Genomic DNA, 19,647 nt, shown 5'->3' with positions numbered 1-19,647 from the left:
ACAAAACTAATCACACTACAATGACCCTCAGAATGTTTTACTGCTGATCAATAAAATGCAAACTATCTCTGACCAGAAACTCAAAAAATAGCCTTACGATGATCATATAGAAAATATGCCAATTTCTTGACATTTTAATCTTCAATCAAATCGCTTCAGTCATACCTGCATAGATTCTGACACTTGCAAGATACAACCAAATGATACATCAAGGGTCAAAGACAGTTACCCTAATTTGAGCCTTTTAATGATCTAGTTTGGGCATATGCCTTTCAAAGTTTTATTTTGTGAGTAAACCAAGAACTTTGACAAGTAATTGTTTTATACTTGGGAAGTTGTGGGGTTGTCATGTCCCCTTTTCAGAATCATATGGAAGACTGTTTTATCAAGGAGACATCTGTTGCCTCTGCCTGTATGACAGATTGCATCTTTAATAAATAAAATTCAGATGACAAATTAATGGAAATCCAAGGGGCCAACCTTATAAATAAATCTAGGCAAAAAATAAACATTAATAACAATAGCTGTTCAGTGTGAGGGCCGACACAGTTACAAACAAAAGGAGTAATTACCATTTCTGTCAGCAATTTTCTTTGAGTAATATTAATTACCATTTATCCCTAGTAGCAGCTAATTATGGTATGCTAAGCGGCAACCTTTGTTTTCCTCAACGGAAGGCAGAAGTTGCATGGTTAAAAGGCAGCGGTTTCTTAAGTTGTATCTATTCAGACTCAAGAGTTGAGGTGCTTCTCACCTTGATGGATATAAAAGGAGGAAACCTCATTTGAGGAGAATAGAATTCAGAAAACAATACACCAATCAATATTATTAAGGAAAGTGCAATACATTTGTATTAATTTATCTCCACATAAATGTGTTAGGAACCTTTAGGTTTACTTATTTAATTAAATCTCCAATCCATCAAGATATATAGGATTAGTAATTATCTACTTGGTTTTCATCAGCAATAATGTTTGGAATCAATGTCAAATGGCTGATAGGAAATTGCAGCAGTACCGGTTTCCTCATCATGTACGCCAACCGAGATGGATGGACTGGAGGTCCTGCATACATGTGGACCAAGGGGCCAAATGACTCGGAGGCTCATTCTGTGCCCTTGGGCTTGGTTGAGGACAGTCTCCTGACATCCTATCAAGGTTTTTCGTTGGATTCCTACTATGGCTGGACAATGGAAAGAAATTCTGAAATAAATATGGATGAATTTAGGATATTTTGGTTTTAACACAGATTGTTTGTATATGATCATAGATCCTTGTATATTTTCATATAGCTTGTTAAAGATTTGTGTTTATATTTCAAATCTGGTGTGAATGTTGTTTATGTTGCAAATCTATTATGTTTATTAATGCTTTTGGGAATTGGACATTGCAGGGTTAAAATGCTAGGTGAGTCAACATGGTATTAGATTGAGTCATTTTTCGATGCATCTTTATTCTCTTTACATCTGATCATGACAGTTCACTCTTTGTCCACATCTCCAAGTTGATGCAAATTTATTAGCAGCTTTAAAGAAAGATGACTTTTAGCCATGAACAAATCTTGAAGAGACAAAACAGTGCACCGAAATACTTATTCTTCCCTGACTGTATCACATAATATGTTTTGAAGAGACAACTGTTCTTAATTGGCTGATAATGAACTGATTTCTGCAGCCAAAAGTAATGGTGCTTGGGAAGCTGTTTCATCTATAAATCAATTAGAGCATGGAGTAGTTTCTCAAACAATTTCCAAGGTCGGTTAGGCTGTTATGAGCATATTGGATTATAGTTTTTAAATGATTTTGGATATGTTAGTGATGGTTTATAGTCAGCACATTTTTTTTTGATAGTAACGATTACTTGTTCCCCTACTTTCAGAATTTCACAGCAGATGCTAGCATGTCAACTGCTGATCAAGGGCTAGGTGGGTGGTGCAGTTTTGTTTTGGTTTATTTATTTTGACAATAAATTGATTCAAAATGCAAGTTTAGATGTGTACTAATAAGACACAATGGGCTATCACTGTTTTCTGCTGTTGTTTTAGTGAGGCCATCATCTGCCCCTGCAAGATCTGAGCCCAGTCAAGCACCATATTCGAATTCATATATTGAGGTTTGTTATAGTTTCTGGTTTCTGCAGCACGTTGCTCATTTCTTGTGTACAATATGTAATTTTTTTTTAATATTAGTGTTGCCTCAATGAAAAGATGCAATGCAATGGCAATTTTGGAATAGGACAAATTTTAGGATCCCAGAAATGTATGACACCTAGAATCTGATTGTTGTTTATTTTCATTTATTAAATTATTATGACATTTGTATTTTATATTTATTTGAAATATATATAATGGCAACCACCAAGTCAAATAGATTTTAGTAGTTTTTACCTTTCAGCTCCAGGTTTTACAAGGCCCCTCTAACAGGCATGACACACACTGGCAACCACAGAACGTGTTTGGAGACCAAGTGAACACATTTTTTACCATTAAGTTACAGGCTTTAGAAGGCTCCCTTTTAGGGAGTGATCCTTGGGAGATTGACATGGATGGATCTTCCCCTACTTTAGGAATGTTCCTTGGAAGATCGGTATGGATGGTTCCGACATGCTTAGCAATTATAATTTTTTCTACAGCATCTCAGGAGTATGAAAGAGGTTAGAGGAGTTGCCAAAATAGTTGAGCCCTAAAAGATAAAGACAAATGAGAAGGCAAGTGGACCAAAGCCGACATTGGACTTGTCCTTGTAGGCTATTTTCTGAGAGCCCAAATGGAATTTTTACTTTCTGTACAATCTTGTCCATGCCAAGAAATTGCTTGGACAATCTTTTATCTGTTGAATGTTTTTCTAAATTTTTCCTTGAGGATAGGAGATGGATAGTCATTCAGGTATTAGTCGTCTTAAGCAAAACCAGTCTGCCTGGGTGACGGCCAGGAGTTGGAGAACCTACTTATCCTTTTTTTTGAATCTTTTTAATAACCTGAGCGTAGCATTCCTTGTATTTAAGACAATACTTGATAATGATGCCCAAATTTAGAGATGCCATGATGAGTTGGTTTTGCCAACCCAAGAAGCAGAGAAAAGACCAGAGTCCTTGCTAGGGAGGGTTAGTGTAAAAAGCTGCACCTAGAGGCGTTAGATATGCAATAGAACCAGTCATGGATCTTCTACATTTGTGGAGTGGAGATGCAGGCTTTAGTCCATTGAATAAGTTCACGATGAAAGTCAAACTTTCAGAGCATCTTGGAAAGAAAAACACGATTGAGACTATGAAAAGCATTACCCATATCAAGTTTTATGGAAGCAAACTTTCTTTTTCTGCTTTCTTGAATGAAGAGCTTTGTGATAATAGTAATGTTCTCATGTATTTCCCTAGTAGACATAGAACCACTTTGTTTCTTAGAATCACTTGGCCAGGATGGGCTTGAGGTGATTGACCATGATTTTGGTGAGGATTTTTGTTTAAATTACAAAACAAGATTTGTGGGAATTCGCTAAAGCTTTCAACGTTGTTTTCTTTGACCATGAATGCTAGAAAGTGGAGTTGATGGCTTGTAAGATAGACTTTGAAATCCACTAAATTATTGTATCACAATATGGCTTGTAGGAGGTATAGGAGAACCCATCTAGTCAGCGTGCCTTGCTTTTTTGAGAAACATGACAGCAAGCTCTCAGGAGAGATGGGTTTCGTGACATTACTTTTGATGTCATCATAAAAAACCAAAGGAACTTTATTGAGTTGTGCAGTTTGCACCTAGATATTACCATCCACCTTAGACCATAAAGTTTGAAAATGATAGTAAGCAGCGGATTTTGTTTTATCAAACTTAGTTACCATTATACTATTATCCAAAGATTTTTTTTGGATAAAGCTGCGTTGAAATCTTTGGCAAGCTTTGAGGTTAAAGGATTTAATATTTCTATCTCCATTGTTCCATGAGAGACTTCCTCTCCTCAGATTGGCTGTGATTATGTTGATTGAGCCAAGAAAATATTTCTAATTTTGAGTCTTGAGAATGTTAACTTTCCCTCTTACATGCGTTATAACACAAGGGATGAGCACAATTTGTTCCAAGAGAATTCCCTCAGGAAGCAGGAGTGAACAGAGAACCAAGAAAGATAAAGTTTGAAAGAGATGGGATGATGGGGTTCAATATCACTAGAGGAGAGAAAAATGGGTTTGTGATCAGAGATGGATTGGTATGGGTTATAGAGAACAGGTTTGGAAGAAGTTGAGATTTTCAGCAAGCACAAATCTGTCAAGTCTTTTGGCAATGAATTACTTGCCAGATCTTTAGTGGTCCAAGAATATTTTCCTTTGATAGGAGGGATTTAAAGGTGTTTAGATGAAGCCATAATTTCTGCCACTGATTCTCCATTTGGATTCTTCATTCTACAGCCTCCTTTTTTCCGGAAATTTTTAGAGCTATTTAGCGATGCGATGGTTTTAGCATACTTAAAGAGATTCCAACAATGCTCTTTTCAGAGTTGGGGGCATAAATGTTAACAATGGTGAAGGGGATGTTGACTCGTCTTAGAGTTTGAGACTGTCAAAGTGTTGAGCATGCTCCTTAGAATAGGCAATGGAAAGACCTCTAGAAGCTCCTTTCCCTCAATGATATGCTAGGATACCGATTTGTGCCCTGTAGCCCCGGATGCGAAAGTGGATGCGGACAGATGTGGGATGCATTTGGAAGCGTGTTGGATGCTGGCAGGGTGTGTTTATTGAGTGCTAACTTCTGTTTACTGACCAAATCACTACCCAGACAGTCTCAGTCACTGCCCAGAACTCAGCTACAGGCCTGGTATGGGCCTCAATCATCTTGTACGACACCCTTAATGAAGTATTTCAGATTTATATGGAACTGCTGTAGCATTCCCTAACATAGACAGCTTCTTCTGTGGCAGTACGACCCTCCAGCAGATATGTGTATAGAACCTTTGAATGTGTAAAGTCCTACTCCAACCTTGACGGTTCTCACAAAACTCCCAACATTGCCCAGATTGGTATGGCCAGCTGATAGACAATTTGTAACAGCAGTTAGCACTCAATGAACTCCCAGCAGATAGACATTTATATATTGCCCTATGTGAGCAATGTTGGGTGTTTTGTGAGGGACAGCAAATAGACAATTATATATATAATGTCTAGCAATATATATATATATATAGATAGATACACACATACATAGAGGCATCCATACGCATCCGCATCCCTCAAAAAAAAAAAATCACACTTCCTGCATCCACTTCCCACATCCGTTTCCGAGTCCGCATCCGAATCGGTAACTTAGATGATATGTATGAGAGTGATTTTCCATGGAACGCAGGATACAAGAGACTGTAGAAGAGTCCATTTGGATTCCTCAATAGTGTTATGGTGTTCATTAATGAGATACATGAGGAAGCTTTATTTGTAACTACTTTCAATTCCCATGATCCCATGAGGGGTTAATCATTTTTCTAATTGTGTTGTCTGAAATGGAAAATGTCCAAACTAGTAAATGTCTTCCCGCTAACATTCTTTTTACTCTTTTGTGTGCGTCTTTCTCTATTTGTTTTAGTGCTAGCTCCTTTTTTTATGGATGAAAGTCACTTTTCATTTCAACCTTATTCAAAAGTACATCTGTCTCCACAATTTTGAAGAGATCAATATCACTCGCTTTATAGTTGCTTGAGGAGGAGCAGTCTAAATTCAGCCACTTTCAATATTGTTCATGTAACCACATTATCTAAGTCATAATTCATTGAAGTTTCAAAGTATGATTTGTCTAATCATGGATATCCTACTATGAGGTTTTTTCTTATCAAGAATGACAACAATCGACCCTTCCATCCTTTTTCTAGAAAGGGCTTTTCTGGCTGGGTAGTTTCCACTTGCAGAGTAGATTTCAGATTTTAGACGGAGCTTGAAACAAGCTTTGTAGCCTCTCTGCATTCTCACACTATGGAGTAGAGAATGGATTAGTATTTTTAGAAGCAGTTTCTTGCATAGGCTTTTTTATTTTTTGGATCTTGAAAGCCTCAAATAGGTTTAGAATCTATTGGCAACTCCTTGAGCTTAGGACATTCTTGGAAAATTAGTCACGAGCGTAGCGATGCAAGCATTTAAATAGTAGATGCTCATAATCCATTGGTTGGTTGTTGCCTCAACTAGTAACTTTAATGCCACATTTTGTGAGCCCTTTCTCCAAGTTGGTTGTGACACAAACTTGAGCACAAGAAACATTTTAAAAGTTGTGAGGAAACCAATCTAGAAATGTGTTGGTTGAGTCTCCAATAATTTTAGATGTAAGGTTGTTCCAAAGAAGTAAGGAAGAAATGGCATCTTGAGCAAAATTGAGGTTGTGTTAAGGTTTCCTCTTGCAAATCAGAAAAAGAGTAGCAGATAATAGGGTGCTTGAGCACATGAGCCATTGGCTACCATGGAAGATCACATATCTATCAGCTTGTGAACAAAAAATGATAAGAGCAAAATCCTTTCCACAAGTATAATCTTGCGATGAGGGCACAACTTGAGACAAAATAAACACAATGTGAAAGGAAACTTTTATTGTCTAAAATGAGAAGCTATTACATGCATAACATAAAAAAAAGACACCACTACATACCCTACAGGCTATACAATATTATCAAATTTTGGAGAAAACCCTTATCATAGTACTCTTCTCCCAAGCTCCACCAAAAATTACCTTTGCATTGCAAGAATGGGCCTTAAGTAGTTTGTTTTAGGTTTAGGGTTAGGAATACAATTTACATTGTGCCATTTGGCGGCCACCGCCAAAACAGAAGGTTCTAGAATTCAAGTTAGAAGTCGGTGCAAAATTAGAAGATTCTAGAAAAGGTAGTCCAATTTTTGGGAGGCATAACTTTTGACCTAGGACTCTAATTGAGCAACCGTTTACATTTCTAAAAAGATCTTTGAGTGCTCTATAGACCTTTGGGCTGACTTTTTCTGTCCCCTAGTTTTCGGGGCTGTACAAGGCTGTTTAGTGCTTCAAATTGGGCTCCAAAGCATTTTTTGGTCTCCGGGCAGCTTAAAACTGCAATGACTTTCAAATCGAGAAACCTTTTGACCTGATTCTTTTTCTAGAGTGCTTGAAATTTCAATTACAATATTCCCCCCAACTCAACTCTTCATAATAATGACCCTTTTACAAAATAACCTATTTTCTGCACTTGTACGTAACCCGAGGTGCATAAAAACACTAACCCAAGACAGTAATAATTGAAATATGTGAGTTGGAATCACTAATTGGTCCAAACGATATCTAATATACGAACACATTAAACAAAAACTAACACTAAGCATATTTTTTGGTGATATAGGATTGCCCTTACACCATTGGATGCTCTTGTATCAGCTTGAGAGCTTAAGGATTCTCAATTCAATTTTGGCCCCATCAAGCAAGGTAAGCTCCACCTCCTTATTTCTCCAGTCCAGTGGGATCTGAGTGATCGCATATTCTTCTAGTTCCACTTCATATTCATCTTATCCTTTTGGTGGCACAATGATGTCAACACTAACCTCTCCTCTCGGTTCACTCTGGAAGGTATGCAGTGTCTGTACCCTTTTCCATGTTTTAGGGGTAGGTGTTGCAATATCTGATATCAAATCACTCAATGATGGTGAGGGTGGCATATCCATTGGTCTCTTCCTCTGCCTTGATTCTATGCCCATTAAGGTAGCTCTGGGAGTGCTCAACCTAGTTTTTTGCAATCCAAAAGTGCATTTGTTGCGGTCCTTAATGGTTTTGGCTCTAACCTTTCTCTGGAAGTTGATCTTCTAGGTGATTCTTCATCAGGCTTGTTTTCTAGTGCTTCTCATCCCACTCGAGTATGATCATTGGTGGCATGGTAGGCAACGTTGTATCTATTACTCTTGGTGGCAAGGTAGGAGGGACGCTAGTGTTTAAGGGTACAGTTGTTCCTAAAGATCCAATTTCCTCAAGAGCGACAACTTGTTCCTTCGTTTCTTTTCTTCCATCTCTTCCTTTGATGCTTGCTCACTTTGATTGATTTCTTGTGAGCTTCATAAGTCTTCTCTTCTTCTATCTTTGATCTCTGCTCGCCCCCTGATTTCTTTTTCTTGGCCTCTTCTTTTTATCAGAGCTCTTCTTCCCCCTTGGGTAGAGCTTCCTCTTGGCGGGCACACTCTTCCTTCTCTTTTTAGAGTCTTTATGCTTCAATCCATCTTCCTCTTGTTTATTCTTTTCTTCTATTTCCTTTTAGAGGCAGTCTTGTTCCTCCTTGCAGAGTCTTTCTTCCTCGGCCTTCTAGTCAATGTCTTCCTTTGGCCTTAGCCTCGATCCCTGACCTAGCTTTGGCCTCTACCTTTGCTTCCGCTTTCTTCCAGGCTTCCTTTACAAGGCGTATATTTTCCTCAACCTCTTTGAAGAGAGCGATCATCCACTATTAAGACATCATTGATGTCTTTTTTGGAAGGATCATCTAGATCCTTGATTTTTAAAGGAGCGCTTGGATCCCCCATGGGTAGAACTTGAGGCATGGTCTTTGACTCTTTTGTTGCTGCCTCTTTGGTCATTCTATTTGCACATTTTCTTTTGCCTCCACCGACTCATAATGATTGTTGTTGATTGGCCTTATTCCTAATGGGGCTATTCTGGTTTGCAGAGGTGTAACACTTGGAGGTCCAAGCCCAAGTCTAATGGTTTCACAGGCCATCGATGCGGATACCAACTTTCAAGAACAATCCACTTGTTCCCCTAATTTTTCCTATACAACTTTAGTGGGGGCTGATAATAGGGGATTAGGTCGAGTCGAAGACTCACACGCCTACTCTTTTCCATTTGCCTGACCTTGTGGCTGACAATCAGATGTATCTAGTTGTGGTGGGACCATGCATTCTGGTATGGGTAGTTGGGCATTTCCTTACACTTGTCAGACACACCCTTTCAAAACAAGGGTGACTCCACTCCACTATGGTCTTTGAAACTGCTTCAATATTATATACTTCTGGGGTGTCCCAATTTATCGAAGGGAGGCTTATTTTATGTACACCTTTTCCTTTGATATCATGTCCATGTCCTTGATATCTGTGAACCTCTTGGGGAGCGTTCATAGGTGAAATGTGGCGATTTCATCTTTTGTGAGAAGCCTTTGCTGCCTCCTTCGGATCTCAAAATCATCTTGATAGTCTGCCCAATAATCCTCAATGTCTCCGGAGATTTTGATCATCCAGTCGTAAATAAAACAATCATTAACCCTACAAAAATGGGCGAAGAAGTCATTGAATGGTTGGCTAGGGTAGTGGATTTGATACTTGACTGGTTATGATCCCTATCGCCCTCAAACCCTAAAGTCCAGGTGTCTGCCATGTTATCCACACCACGTAGGATGTCATATAGAAATAGTTGTGCTTTTCTAGGTCCTTGTTCTATTGGTGGATGTGGTTGGAAATGATGGTGGGCCAATCAAACCGCACCTTCTTTTTGGTGATAGAATGCAAAAAGTAGTACATTAATTAGCCAAATTCTTTGGCACTAGGCTTGCAAACACTCTGCACAAAAAGTAGATATTGACCTGGATTGGCTTGATAATATCATACCGCAGGATGTTAATTAACATCTTCCTCATGTCCTGCCTAGGTTTCTTCAGCTGATTGACACTCAACCAGGCTTGGGCCTTGCCTTTGTTTTGATCAAACTCCTTTTGGGACTATTACCAACTCATCACTCGTGCTTGGTTCCCCTAGTTAAGGATTCTGAATGCTGTCCTCATCGAGTATTCATCAAAGGTGAGCACTAGTTCATTTGTAGTCAACGTCATTTTCCAGTTGACAGGTTTGTAGTTCTTTGCAAATAATGTTAACAACTTCGAACTTTGGAAGGAATTGAGAAAGTAGCCCGCTTGGATGAGTCCGGAGTAGGAGAGAAATGTGGATAGATCTTTGCTTATCTCCTTCCAAGATCTTATGTTTCTTTGAAATTCCTGCATTTTGGCCCACTTGCTGACATCCATGTCTGTGATGACTTTAATGAGAAATTTATCTTGGATGCTTGGAGCTGGCCATCCTTCCTATGCTTCATTGTTAAGGGGGGGCTTCTCCATCTCCATTTTAGCTTTGGTTGTCCTCCTAGAAGGTGCGGAGAGTCCAACATAAGGATTTGTGCTGGTAGATGGTGATGGTGAATGGGCCATTATTCACTTGCATGACTGGACATGAATTTTAAAGCATTCTGGGCTCCAGTGTTAGCAATAGGCCAGAACAAAATTTCATCTTGAGGTAGGATGCTTGTAACTTGAAGTCCAAAATATTATATGAATAATCAATACTTAGCAAAAGGTTGCTTAAAGAAAATGGCAGGGAAACATACCTTCACAGAGTTGAACTACCTTAAGAAGACACAATGAAGTCCCGAAGTCTAGAAGCCTAGAAGAACACTTTGTATTCAAATTAAATCTAAGGTATATCCGATACTTAGATGCTTTTATTATTGATCTTGAGGCAGGATACTTATAACTTGAAGTCCAAAATATTATATGAATAATCAATACTTAGCAAAAGGTTGCTTAAAGAAAATGCCAGGGAGACATACCTTCACATAGAGTTGAACTACCTTAAGAAGACACAATGAAGTCTCGAAGTTTGGAAGCCTAGAAGAACACATTGTATTCAAATTAAATCTAAGGTATATCCGATACTTAGATGCTTTTATCATTTTGCAGTTTTATCCTATAGCTTCTTCTTTGGAAGCATTTGATACCATCACCCAAAAGTGATAAGAATACCGGGAACTAAAATCTTGGCAGCATTAATTACCAACGGCTAGTTGGGTACAATGCCTATTAGGTACTAATTACCCTTTTTATGTATGACGTGTGTGTTTTAACGACGGCAACCAATTGTGGTGACTAGAGCTAAAACTCTGGCCACCACTGTAGCACCACTAGCAGCACCACCCAAAATCTAGGGACAACACCGTTATTTGCAACCAACTTTGAAAGTGATGGACTTTGAATTTTCTGACTCTGCAAAGCTTGACTTTGACATCTGCAAGGACGCCAAAGGAGCGCATGCCAAACCCAAATTGATGAGTCCAAGCCAAGACCTTGGACTCCGTGGAGTCAAACTCCACCCACTCATAGGACGAAACGTTAGAAAACATGGCCGATGCACAAAAACGGCCATAATTGAGAGTAAGATCAAAACCAACACAGAGGCGCTCTACTGGTTTGTGGAGATACCAACAATCCAACACCATAGAAACAATGACCATATATCAAAGAAAATGGGCGAAAGAGGTCACTCAAATACATGATGGACAAAACAGAGGGCCGAATGACCCAAAAGTAACCCAAAAGGCAAATGGAGCCAAGTGGTTCTGCCGCAATGAAAACAATGAAAAAACAAGTAAGAAAACAAAACAAGAAACCCAACCAGACAATTGAATTGTCGAAAAGGATTAAAAGGCTACCAACCTTACTAAGCAACCATTGAGCTCTATTAAACCACTCTTCGCAATTTGACACTTCGTCACTAGAATACTCATGCACGACTAGGCTCTTCAAATGGGCAAGGATTCCAACAATTATCTTTGCAATTCATAATGAAAGCACTAAAACTTGGTCACAATAAGGTCAAAGGCACTTAGCTCAGAGTTATTTTCGCATGGTAAGTGTAAAAATGAGCAATAAAAACCCTTATATAGGTCATGGGTTAGGGGCATTAATTACGGCACACCTTTTCATGGTCATTAATTACTTCAGACTTTGGTTTCCCAGGAATAGACCTCCCTTGTGTTATTAATTATATCAAACTCTGGGCTCCTAGGAACAAACCTCCCTTGCGTTTAAAAACACAAAAAGCATCACTGAATTCCGAAGACTTGGCAGCAAAGCAAAAGGAACTTCAGGATCTTGAAGCATGACTGGGTAACAAACACTAAAGGAAAGAAACATGGACAACAAAAGGTCCCAAGCAAGAGTCCAGTGTTAGCAATAGGCCAGAACAAAATTTCATCTTGAGGTAGGATGCTTGTAACTTGAAGTCCAAAATATTATATGAATAATCAATACTTAGCAAAAGGTTGCTTAAAGAAAATGGTAGGGAAACATACCTTCACATAGAGTTGAACTACCTTAGGAAGACACAATGAAGTCCCGAAGTCTAGAAGCCTAGAAGAACACTTTGTATTCAAATTAAATCTAAGGTATATCCGATACTTAGGTGCTTTTATTATTGATCTTGAGGCAGGATACTTATAACTTGAAGTCCAAAATATTATATGAATAATCAATACTTAGCAAAAGGTTGCTTAAAGAAAATGCCAGGGAAACATACCTTCACATAGAGTTGAACTACCTTAAGAAGACACAATGAAGTCTCGAAGTTTGGAAGCCTAGAAGAACACATTGTATTCAAATTAAATCTAAGGTATATCCGATACTTAGATGCTTTTATCATTTTGCAGTTTTATCCTATAGCTTCTTCTTTGGAAGCATTTGATACCATCACCCAAAAGTGATAAGAATACTGAGAACTAAAATCTTGGCAACATTAATTACCAACGGCTAGTTGGGTACAATGCCTATTAGGTACTAATTACCCTTTTTATGTATGACGTGTGTGTTTTAACGACGGCAACCAATTGTGGTGACTAGAGCTAAAACTCTGGCCACCATTGTAGCACCACTAGCAGCGCCACCCAAAATCTAGGGACAACACCGTTATTTGCAACCAACTTTGAAAGTGATGGACTTTGAATTTTCTGACTCTGCAAAGCTTGACTTTGACATCTGCAAGGACGCCAAAGGAGCGCATGCCAAACCCAAATTGACGAGTCCAAGCCAAGACCTTGGACTCCGTGGAGTCAAACTCCACCCACTCATAGGACGAAACGTTAGAAAACATGGCCGATGCAAAAAAACGGCCATGATTGAGAGTAAGATCAAAACCAACACAGAGGCGCTCTACTGGTTTGTGGAGATACCAACAATCCAACACCATAGAAACAATGACCATCTATCAAAGAAAATGGGCGAAAGAGGTCACTCAAATACATGATGGACAAAACAGAGGGCCGAATGACCCAAAAGTAACCCAAAAGGCAAATGGAGCCAAGTGGTTCTGCCGCAATGAAAACAATGAAAAAACAAGTAAGAAAACAAAACAAGAAACCCAACCAGACAATTGAATTGTCGAAAAGGATTAAAAGGCTACCAACCTTACTAAGCAACCATTGAGCTCTATTAAACCACTCTCCGCAATTTGACACTTCGTCACTAGAATACTCATGCACGACTAGGCTCTTCAAATGGGCAAGGATTCCAACAATTATCTTTGCAATTCATAATGAAAGCACTAAAACTTGGTCACAATAAGGTCAAAGGCACTTAGCTCAGAGTTATTTTCGCATGGTAAGTGTAAAAATGAGCAATAAAAACCCTTATATAGGTCATGGGTTAGGGGCATTAATTATGGCACACCTTTTCATGGTCATTAATTACTTCAGACTTTGGTTTCCCAGGAATAGACCTCCCTTGTGTTATTAATTATATCAAACTCTAGGCTCCTAGGAACAAACCTCCCTTGCGTTTAAAAACACAAGAAGCATCACTGAATTCCGAAGACTTGGCAGCAAAGCAAAAGGAACTTCAGGATCTTGAAGCATGACTGGGTAACAAACACTAAAGGAAAGAAACATGGACAACAAAAAGTCCCAAGCAAGAGACAACATACTTTGGAGTTCCGAACCATGGAGAAATAACACAACGGAGAAAATTTTCCCCAACTAGGGACAAGTACAAAAACATTTTCCCCAGCAAAATGCAGGGACAAGTATGCAAGGCATAACATGTCTATTGCTAGATGACATCTTTATTTAGACAATTTTGTTTTTAGTTCGTAGTTTTTTTAGTGTTCATAAATTCTATTTATTTATGTGCATTGTTAATACAATTCATTCTGCTTTTTAGAGTTTCAATGTAAAACTAGGTCATGGAGGTGTAATCAACTTGTGTTTCTTTTGAAGTGCTACAAGGTTGAGGCAAAATTTGTAGAGCTACCTAGTGAAGATTTTGTGTATTTCTAGGTCAATCTTCCCACCAAAAAAACCCACAAATAAAATATTCTAAAGTTTGTAAGAAAGCAATAGTTTGCAAATAATTGTAATTTGTAATATAAGTAAAGAGAGTCTCCCTTCAGCTTTCTTGTATTTTTCCAACTTTGAAATGATGAGACTTCTCACATCAACCTTGGGTGTGAGAGTTCCTCCATAACCTTTTTAACATTTGGGAACAATGTTACCTGGGGACACCTCAGGGACATCCCTTGTTTGCCCATAGTATTAATGTTTGAGTTTTGATAATGGGTTTGACTTAAATCTCATGTGAACGCTCAATTTGAATTATTAAGTCAAATTGTATATGTTAAGGTTCTATAATGTGTTTAAGCATGCTTTATCCATGTTTTCATATGAATATTTAAAATTTCCTTATATATTTTATATGTTTCCCTATTTTTTATATAGCTGCCCCCTCCATCCTCAAAAGTGGCAAAACAAAATTCCTTCTTGATAACCTATTTTCTGTCCTCCCTTTGGAAAGTTTGGGAAGCTATCCGATAGGAAAACTTGGGGTCAAGGTAATTCTCTGTTGCATGAGTGGGTTGATGGAATTGATTTTTTCACCTTAGACCAATGATCTCTCAAAAGGGATCAAATCTACCTCTATCTGTGGGTTCATAACTATATCCTAGTAGATTGCTTGCAATCCATCGAGCGTAAACCTCTTACAAAAGGACATTTTTAAGTACAAACAAATTCAAGTGACAAATTGACCAATTAAATTTATTTTCAATTTTTTTAAAATTTAAATTTTTTAAATTTTTTTTTTAAAATTTGAAAATAAAAAGATTCAATTTGAAATTTAAATTAATGTTTGAAGCTAACTTGATTTTTGTGGGTCTCTTAACGAAGACATAGTAAAAAACTATCTTTTTGGAAATCCGTTCATTAGTGCTTTTGAATACGTTATGAGTATAGCCATGCTTGGCTTGCACATATCTGCTTGCTTCAAGGATGTCAATGGACTACAAATGCTTTTCAATGTTAGAAAGTTGTTGTCAACCTTGTGATGCATAGTTTCACAATCACTTTCGACTTGGTGTGGTCCCTCATCAGGTTAAAAATCTCGTTGTGTTTATAGATATATTTTGTGATGCTTCTTGCATCTTCTACAACTAGTTGGTCCAAAAAAGAAATATATGCCTATCATAATGCATTTTCCTAGTAGGCATGCATGCCATTGCAATTGACATCTCGCACCACATTTTTACGCCCGCCTCTAAGAAAAATCCTCTTAGCATTAAATTCAATATTTCTATATTCTTTATTTTTCTCAGGGGTACCAATTGACTTCAAGAAAATTAGTCTCATCATTTGAAGTGACCAAAAGTTTGATTAAGGTGTGATTCTCTTTATCTGTCCACCCATTTGAAAGAATGGTGCACCTGAACTTTTGCTAGTGTTTCATTTGGTCTTCCAAAATTGTCTTTGCATTTGCAATAGTATAATGGAGCAACTTCCCACTTAATTCTTCTAGAGAGGGTGTGCTGCACCCTTTACTTGCAACTGTCAATTCGATCACCAAATACTCCTAGGTTCTCCACCACCTCTAAGGTAAGGTGATTATCGAGCTTCTTCTCCTCTAGTGATTATCTAGTTATAAAAAATGGCTCCTTATGCCCTTCCTATCTAGTTTATTCTTATTCAAGAATGTGAAGGCTGTTTGCATTTTTTGTTTTGTCTATTCTGTGAATTTTTTGCCTGGCTTCGAATAGCAAAAAAGAGTGCATACGATTTGTTGCTTGAGGTGATTGATGTGTCCATGAAGTTTCTTACTATAGAAGAGGCAAATCAGACTCCTTTGGACTCGTCCAAGTACGGCATATTTCCAAGCAGGAAAGTTGAGAGAATAGTTTTTTTTCATTCTCGAATACTTCTGGAGCAATTCAACACATCTGCAAGTTCTATATAACTCATAAAGAATATATGCTACAAGTACCACTGGATATGAAGGCAAATAAATAATTCTTATCTCACAAGTATTGATAAACTAAATCTAAGTCACAGGATATGCCAAATTCCAGTGGATTTTTACCCTTTCCAAGCTTCATCCGAATTTTATAATCATTAATATAATGTTATTTTATTTAAAAATAATAGCGAGTTATTTAGTTAATTATTTAACAATGTCAAACTATTGACAATTTTGTGGATATACTACTTACATATAAAAATTAATAAATTTATATAAGGCACATTATTGTTGATTTGTTTTGAATTATAATTTATTACCCTTGTTGAATTTAATCCAAATTTTATGATTGATGAACTTGAATTCGAATTCAAACCTTGTGACTTAGAACTAAATTGACGAAACAAGAACTATTAGAAATAGCAGCGGTGTGAAATCTCGAACATAAAAGCTTGAGCAATGATGCATGAAATGTCTCAGCAAAATGAAAAGCTTATTTCTAGTTAATCTAACAACTTAGAACATCTATCTTGGAAAGAGTCCACAGAGCCTATATAGGATACCAGAACAATACGAGAAAGGCAAAATGTTAAAAAACAAGTCAACTTTTACTTCATTCCACAATGGCTTTAGGAGAAAAGGAATTCAGCTGGAAAAGTAAAAAATTAGCCAAATCAAAAGTAGCCCACACGTTTGAATCTTTTGCTTTTTCCTTTGGGATGAAGTTTTTGTTTTGATTGGTAAATGGAAATTTATGGCCACTATGTTAAAGTTAGGTTTTTTTGGCAGCTTGTGGCCATGGTACAGCGTGGCGAGAAACCTCCAGGGATTAAGGTTGAATTTTCTTTCTCTAATTCATCTTTGGTATGTAAATTGTTTTATCACGTTCTTGGCTTATTCAAGACATGCTAATGTTTTGCAGGAAGTAAATGACAAACCTCCATATCCAAATCAACTGCCATCAAATCCCCGGTTACAACCAAAAGCAAAGGTTAAAATATCGTTGAACTTGCACCTTTGACCTTGATTGTTTTTGTGAATTTTCTAAACAGAGTTATATGGTACAAGTTTCCAGGCATTTTGAAGTTGATCCACATATATTCTCAAATGTTTCTTGTTTGACTTTGTATTATGTTTCGAAAATTATTTAGCTGCAATTGTTTAACAGCCCTGGGAAACAATCCAAGCTCAAAGCAGCAACAGCAAACACAACATGCATGCTCAGAATGTTCAAACAGTGAACACCTCTGCAGTAAGAGATGGAGAAAAGGCAGTCATCAATGGCTCTGGTAATATACAACCACAGCCAACTAATCCAGTAACTGTAACGACATCTGATGCCCGCGAATCTTGGTGGCGACCTAAGAAAAATGAAACAGAACTATCTCTTGGTTTCAGTACACCTTCTGGAAGCAATTTGAGGATAGCAGAAATGGAATCTACTGATAAGGAGATAAATGGTGGCACATCACACGAGTTGCCTTCTGGAAGCATCATGAACACCGCTGCAAATGGACCAAGCAATAGTTCTTTACTTGGTTCGAGTGATATATCCTGGGTGCCACCTCCGCCACCTCCAGTGGCCATGCCTCAAGCTGCAAAAGCGATTTGGCATCCAAAGTCAAAGACACAAATTCAAGAACAGAACTTGACATCTGAGGTGTCAGCTAGCTCTGGGCCAGTTGCGAGGCCGGAGTCCACTGATAACTCGTTAATGCCAACTGAAGCTATGCCTGAGCAAGAACATGTGGTGTCATCATCAGAGGTTCAAAATATAACAGACATAAATCACCTTCCTAGATCTACCAAAGAAGCTTCTTATGAGACAAATTTGTACAAGGATGTTGTAAATGAGGGTGTCGAGGTGAAGGATGTATGAGCATATGGAAGGTGTGGGATAATTATCTCTTTGCTTTGTATTCATTGTCTGCTTTACTATATAAGTCAAGTGCACATCGTTTAGTTGTCTTATGCTGAACCTTTCACTATATTTTGCTACTATTACAAATCGAAATGTTTTCCAAATCCCTATTTTTTTCATCTTTCACTTGCTGGCCCTTTCTGAGTTCTTGCTTACATTTCTGGCCCTAACTGATATATCTCATTTTTTAATAATGATCTTATTTATGGAAATTTACATTATTTTAAAATTGTAGTCATGTGTCTATTTGTAGATGGAACCCAAAGGCTAAGCATGAAGAATTTGGAGGGATTTAAGCATCCTTGTATTTGGTTCTGAAGCTTTTGTTTCAGTTTGTTTTGTTTGTTGGGAAAGTATGTTGGTATCTCTACTCTGGCTTGGTTTGGAGTGTTTATTAAATAATGTCGTTTGTTCATTGATCCTCTCTTTGTGAGCTTGTTCTTGTCATTGTGTTGATTATTTTTTATTTTTTAAAGGAAAGTTATACATGGAACCATGTGATATGGAACTCAAATAGTGATCGTCTACTGAGTCACTCGCTTATTGCTCTCATTAAAATTAAATATGGATTTTCACATAATTTCATCTTCAGAGTTCTCTGTATGGAAATTGATTTTAGGGCATACTGACTAGATTTTTATTGATTCATTTCAGGTGCTGCTTTCATGACATATTTCATTATGCTGATGTCTTGTGCACACAGTATGATGCAATATGAAGTTGAAACTAGATATATAGCCATCCAAATGATGATAAGGATGATTGACTATGAAAGTGAAGCACCGCTTACTGGAATACTACAAGAGTGATAAATGTACTATTGGTTTTCACACAACATTATCATGATGATGAGTGCCTGAGCAATCCTAAAATTATATGTATTCTGCTGTATTAGCTATTAGCTTTCTCTTGTACTTTCCATTTAGTTATTTTTCAGAACTCAGGGTCTATTACCCTAATACTACTCATTTATAACTGGTAGTTTCCTGAATCCCATTGATCTATTTTGGTTTCTTGTGGTCTCCAGTTTCCATGATAATGGAAATGTCAATAATTTTGTCTTTCCATGCTTAATTTTTGGCGTGTCTTTATCCTTGCCTTGGGCCTTCTGTGTGCGTTTCTATGACATTCTCATGCATGGCCATTGTGGCTTCATGGATTATGGGATTTGCTTTGAATTTCCTGATCCTTGTTTTATTTAATAATATATTCTTCTTGTCTACTAATTTTCATTGTGTTTAGCAATGAGTTTTTCAGACTACAACACTTCTATTCAACACCTTTTTGGATTGGTATTCAGAATGCTACATGTTTCATTTTCATCATGCCCCTATTCGTCCCTGGCTCCCTAGTCTTAATATCTTCCCAACCTTTTCTAGCAATTCCTTTACAAACTTCTTTTATGTTTTTCGTGGTATGTTCCTTATGTTTGACATATTTTAAGCATGCATCAGATTGCACTTTTGTGCTAGAGCTGCATCTGTAAAGCATCAACATAATACATATGGAGAGATGATTTTCCTTTTCATTGAAATTCCGTCGCATATTCCTTTCTACTTAAGTTCGATTTTTCCATCTTCAATTCAGCTGTTTGTTTTTTCACTTTTCCAAACTGGGCTTGTACAAGTATTGTGTTTCAAATTCTTTTCCTTTTATATCATGCGGAAGTATAATGCCATTACTATGTTTTTAAAGTAGATATGAATAAATGTGTTTTAAAGTTTTTGGTCTG

The 19,647-nt window shown here is 37.5% G+C and overlaps 1 protein-coding gene across 2 annotated transcripts in view; it reads left to right on the top strand.

Moving 5' to 3' along the window:
• Nucleotides 1-18,928, top strand: part of LOC149573219 (peroxisomal membrane protein PEX14-like) — a 58,817-nt gene extending 39,889 nt beyond the window's left edge. Inside the window, exons 8-14 of one of the 2 annotated variants that reach the window (XM_089814398.1) lie at nucleotides 1,674-1,753; nucleotides 1,878-1,923; nucleotides 2,044-2,111; nucleotides 16,784-16,828; nucleotides 16,917-16,985; nucleotides 17,163-17,884; nucleotides 18,570-18,928. In XM_089814398.1, coding sequence (XP_089670524.1) covers nucleotides 1,674-1,753; nucleotides 1,878-1,923; nucleotides 2,044-2,111; nucleotides 16,784-16,828; nucleotides 16,917-16,985; nucleotides 17,163-17,873 — 1,019 coding nt within the window. In that variant the 3' untranslated portion in view covers nucleotides 17,874-17,884; nucleotides 18,570-18,928. Of the gene's footprint in view, nucleotides 1-1,673; nucleotides 1,754-1,877; nucleotides 1,924-2,043; nucleotides 2,112-16,783; nucleotides 16,829-16,916; nucleotides 16,986-17,162; nucleotides 17,885-18,168 lie in introns of both variants that reach the window. The other variant, XM_089814399.1, reaches the window with a different exon arrangement.
• The last annotated feature ends 719 nt before the right edge of the window (nucleotides 18,929-19,647 follow it).

Source organism: Cupressus sempervirens, chromosome 2, assembly GCF_028749045.1.
Source record: "Cupressus sempervirens isolate cs-2001-9-10 chromosome 2, ASM2874904v1, whole genome shotgun sequence".
Classification (NCBI taxonomy): Eukaryota; Viridiplantae; Streptophyta; class Pinopsida; order Cupressales; family Cupressaceae; genus Cupressus; species Cupressus sempervirens.
This window is presented reverse-complemented; position numbering and strand designations above follow the sequence as displayed.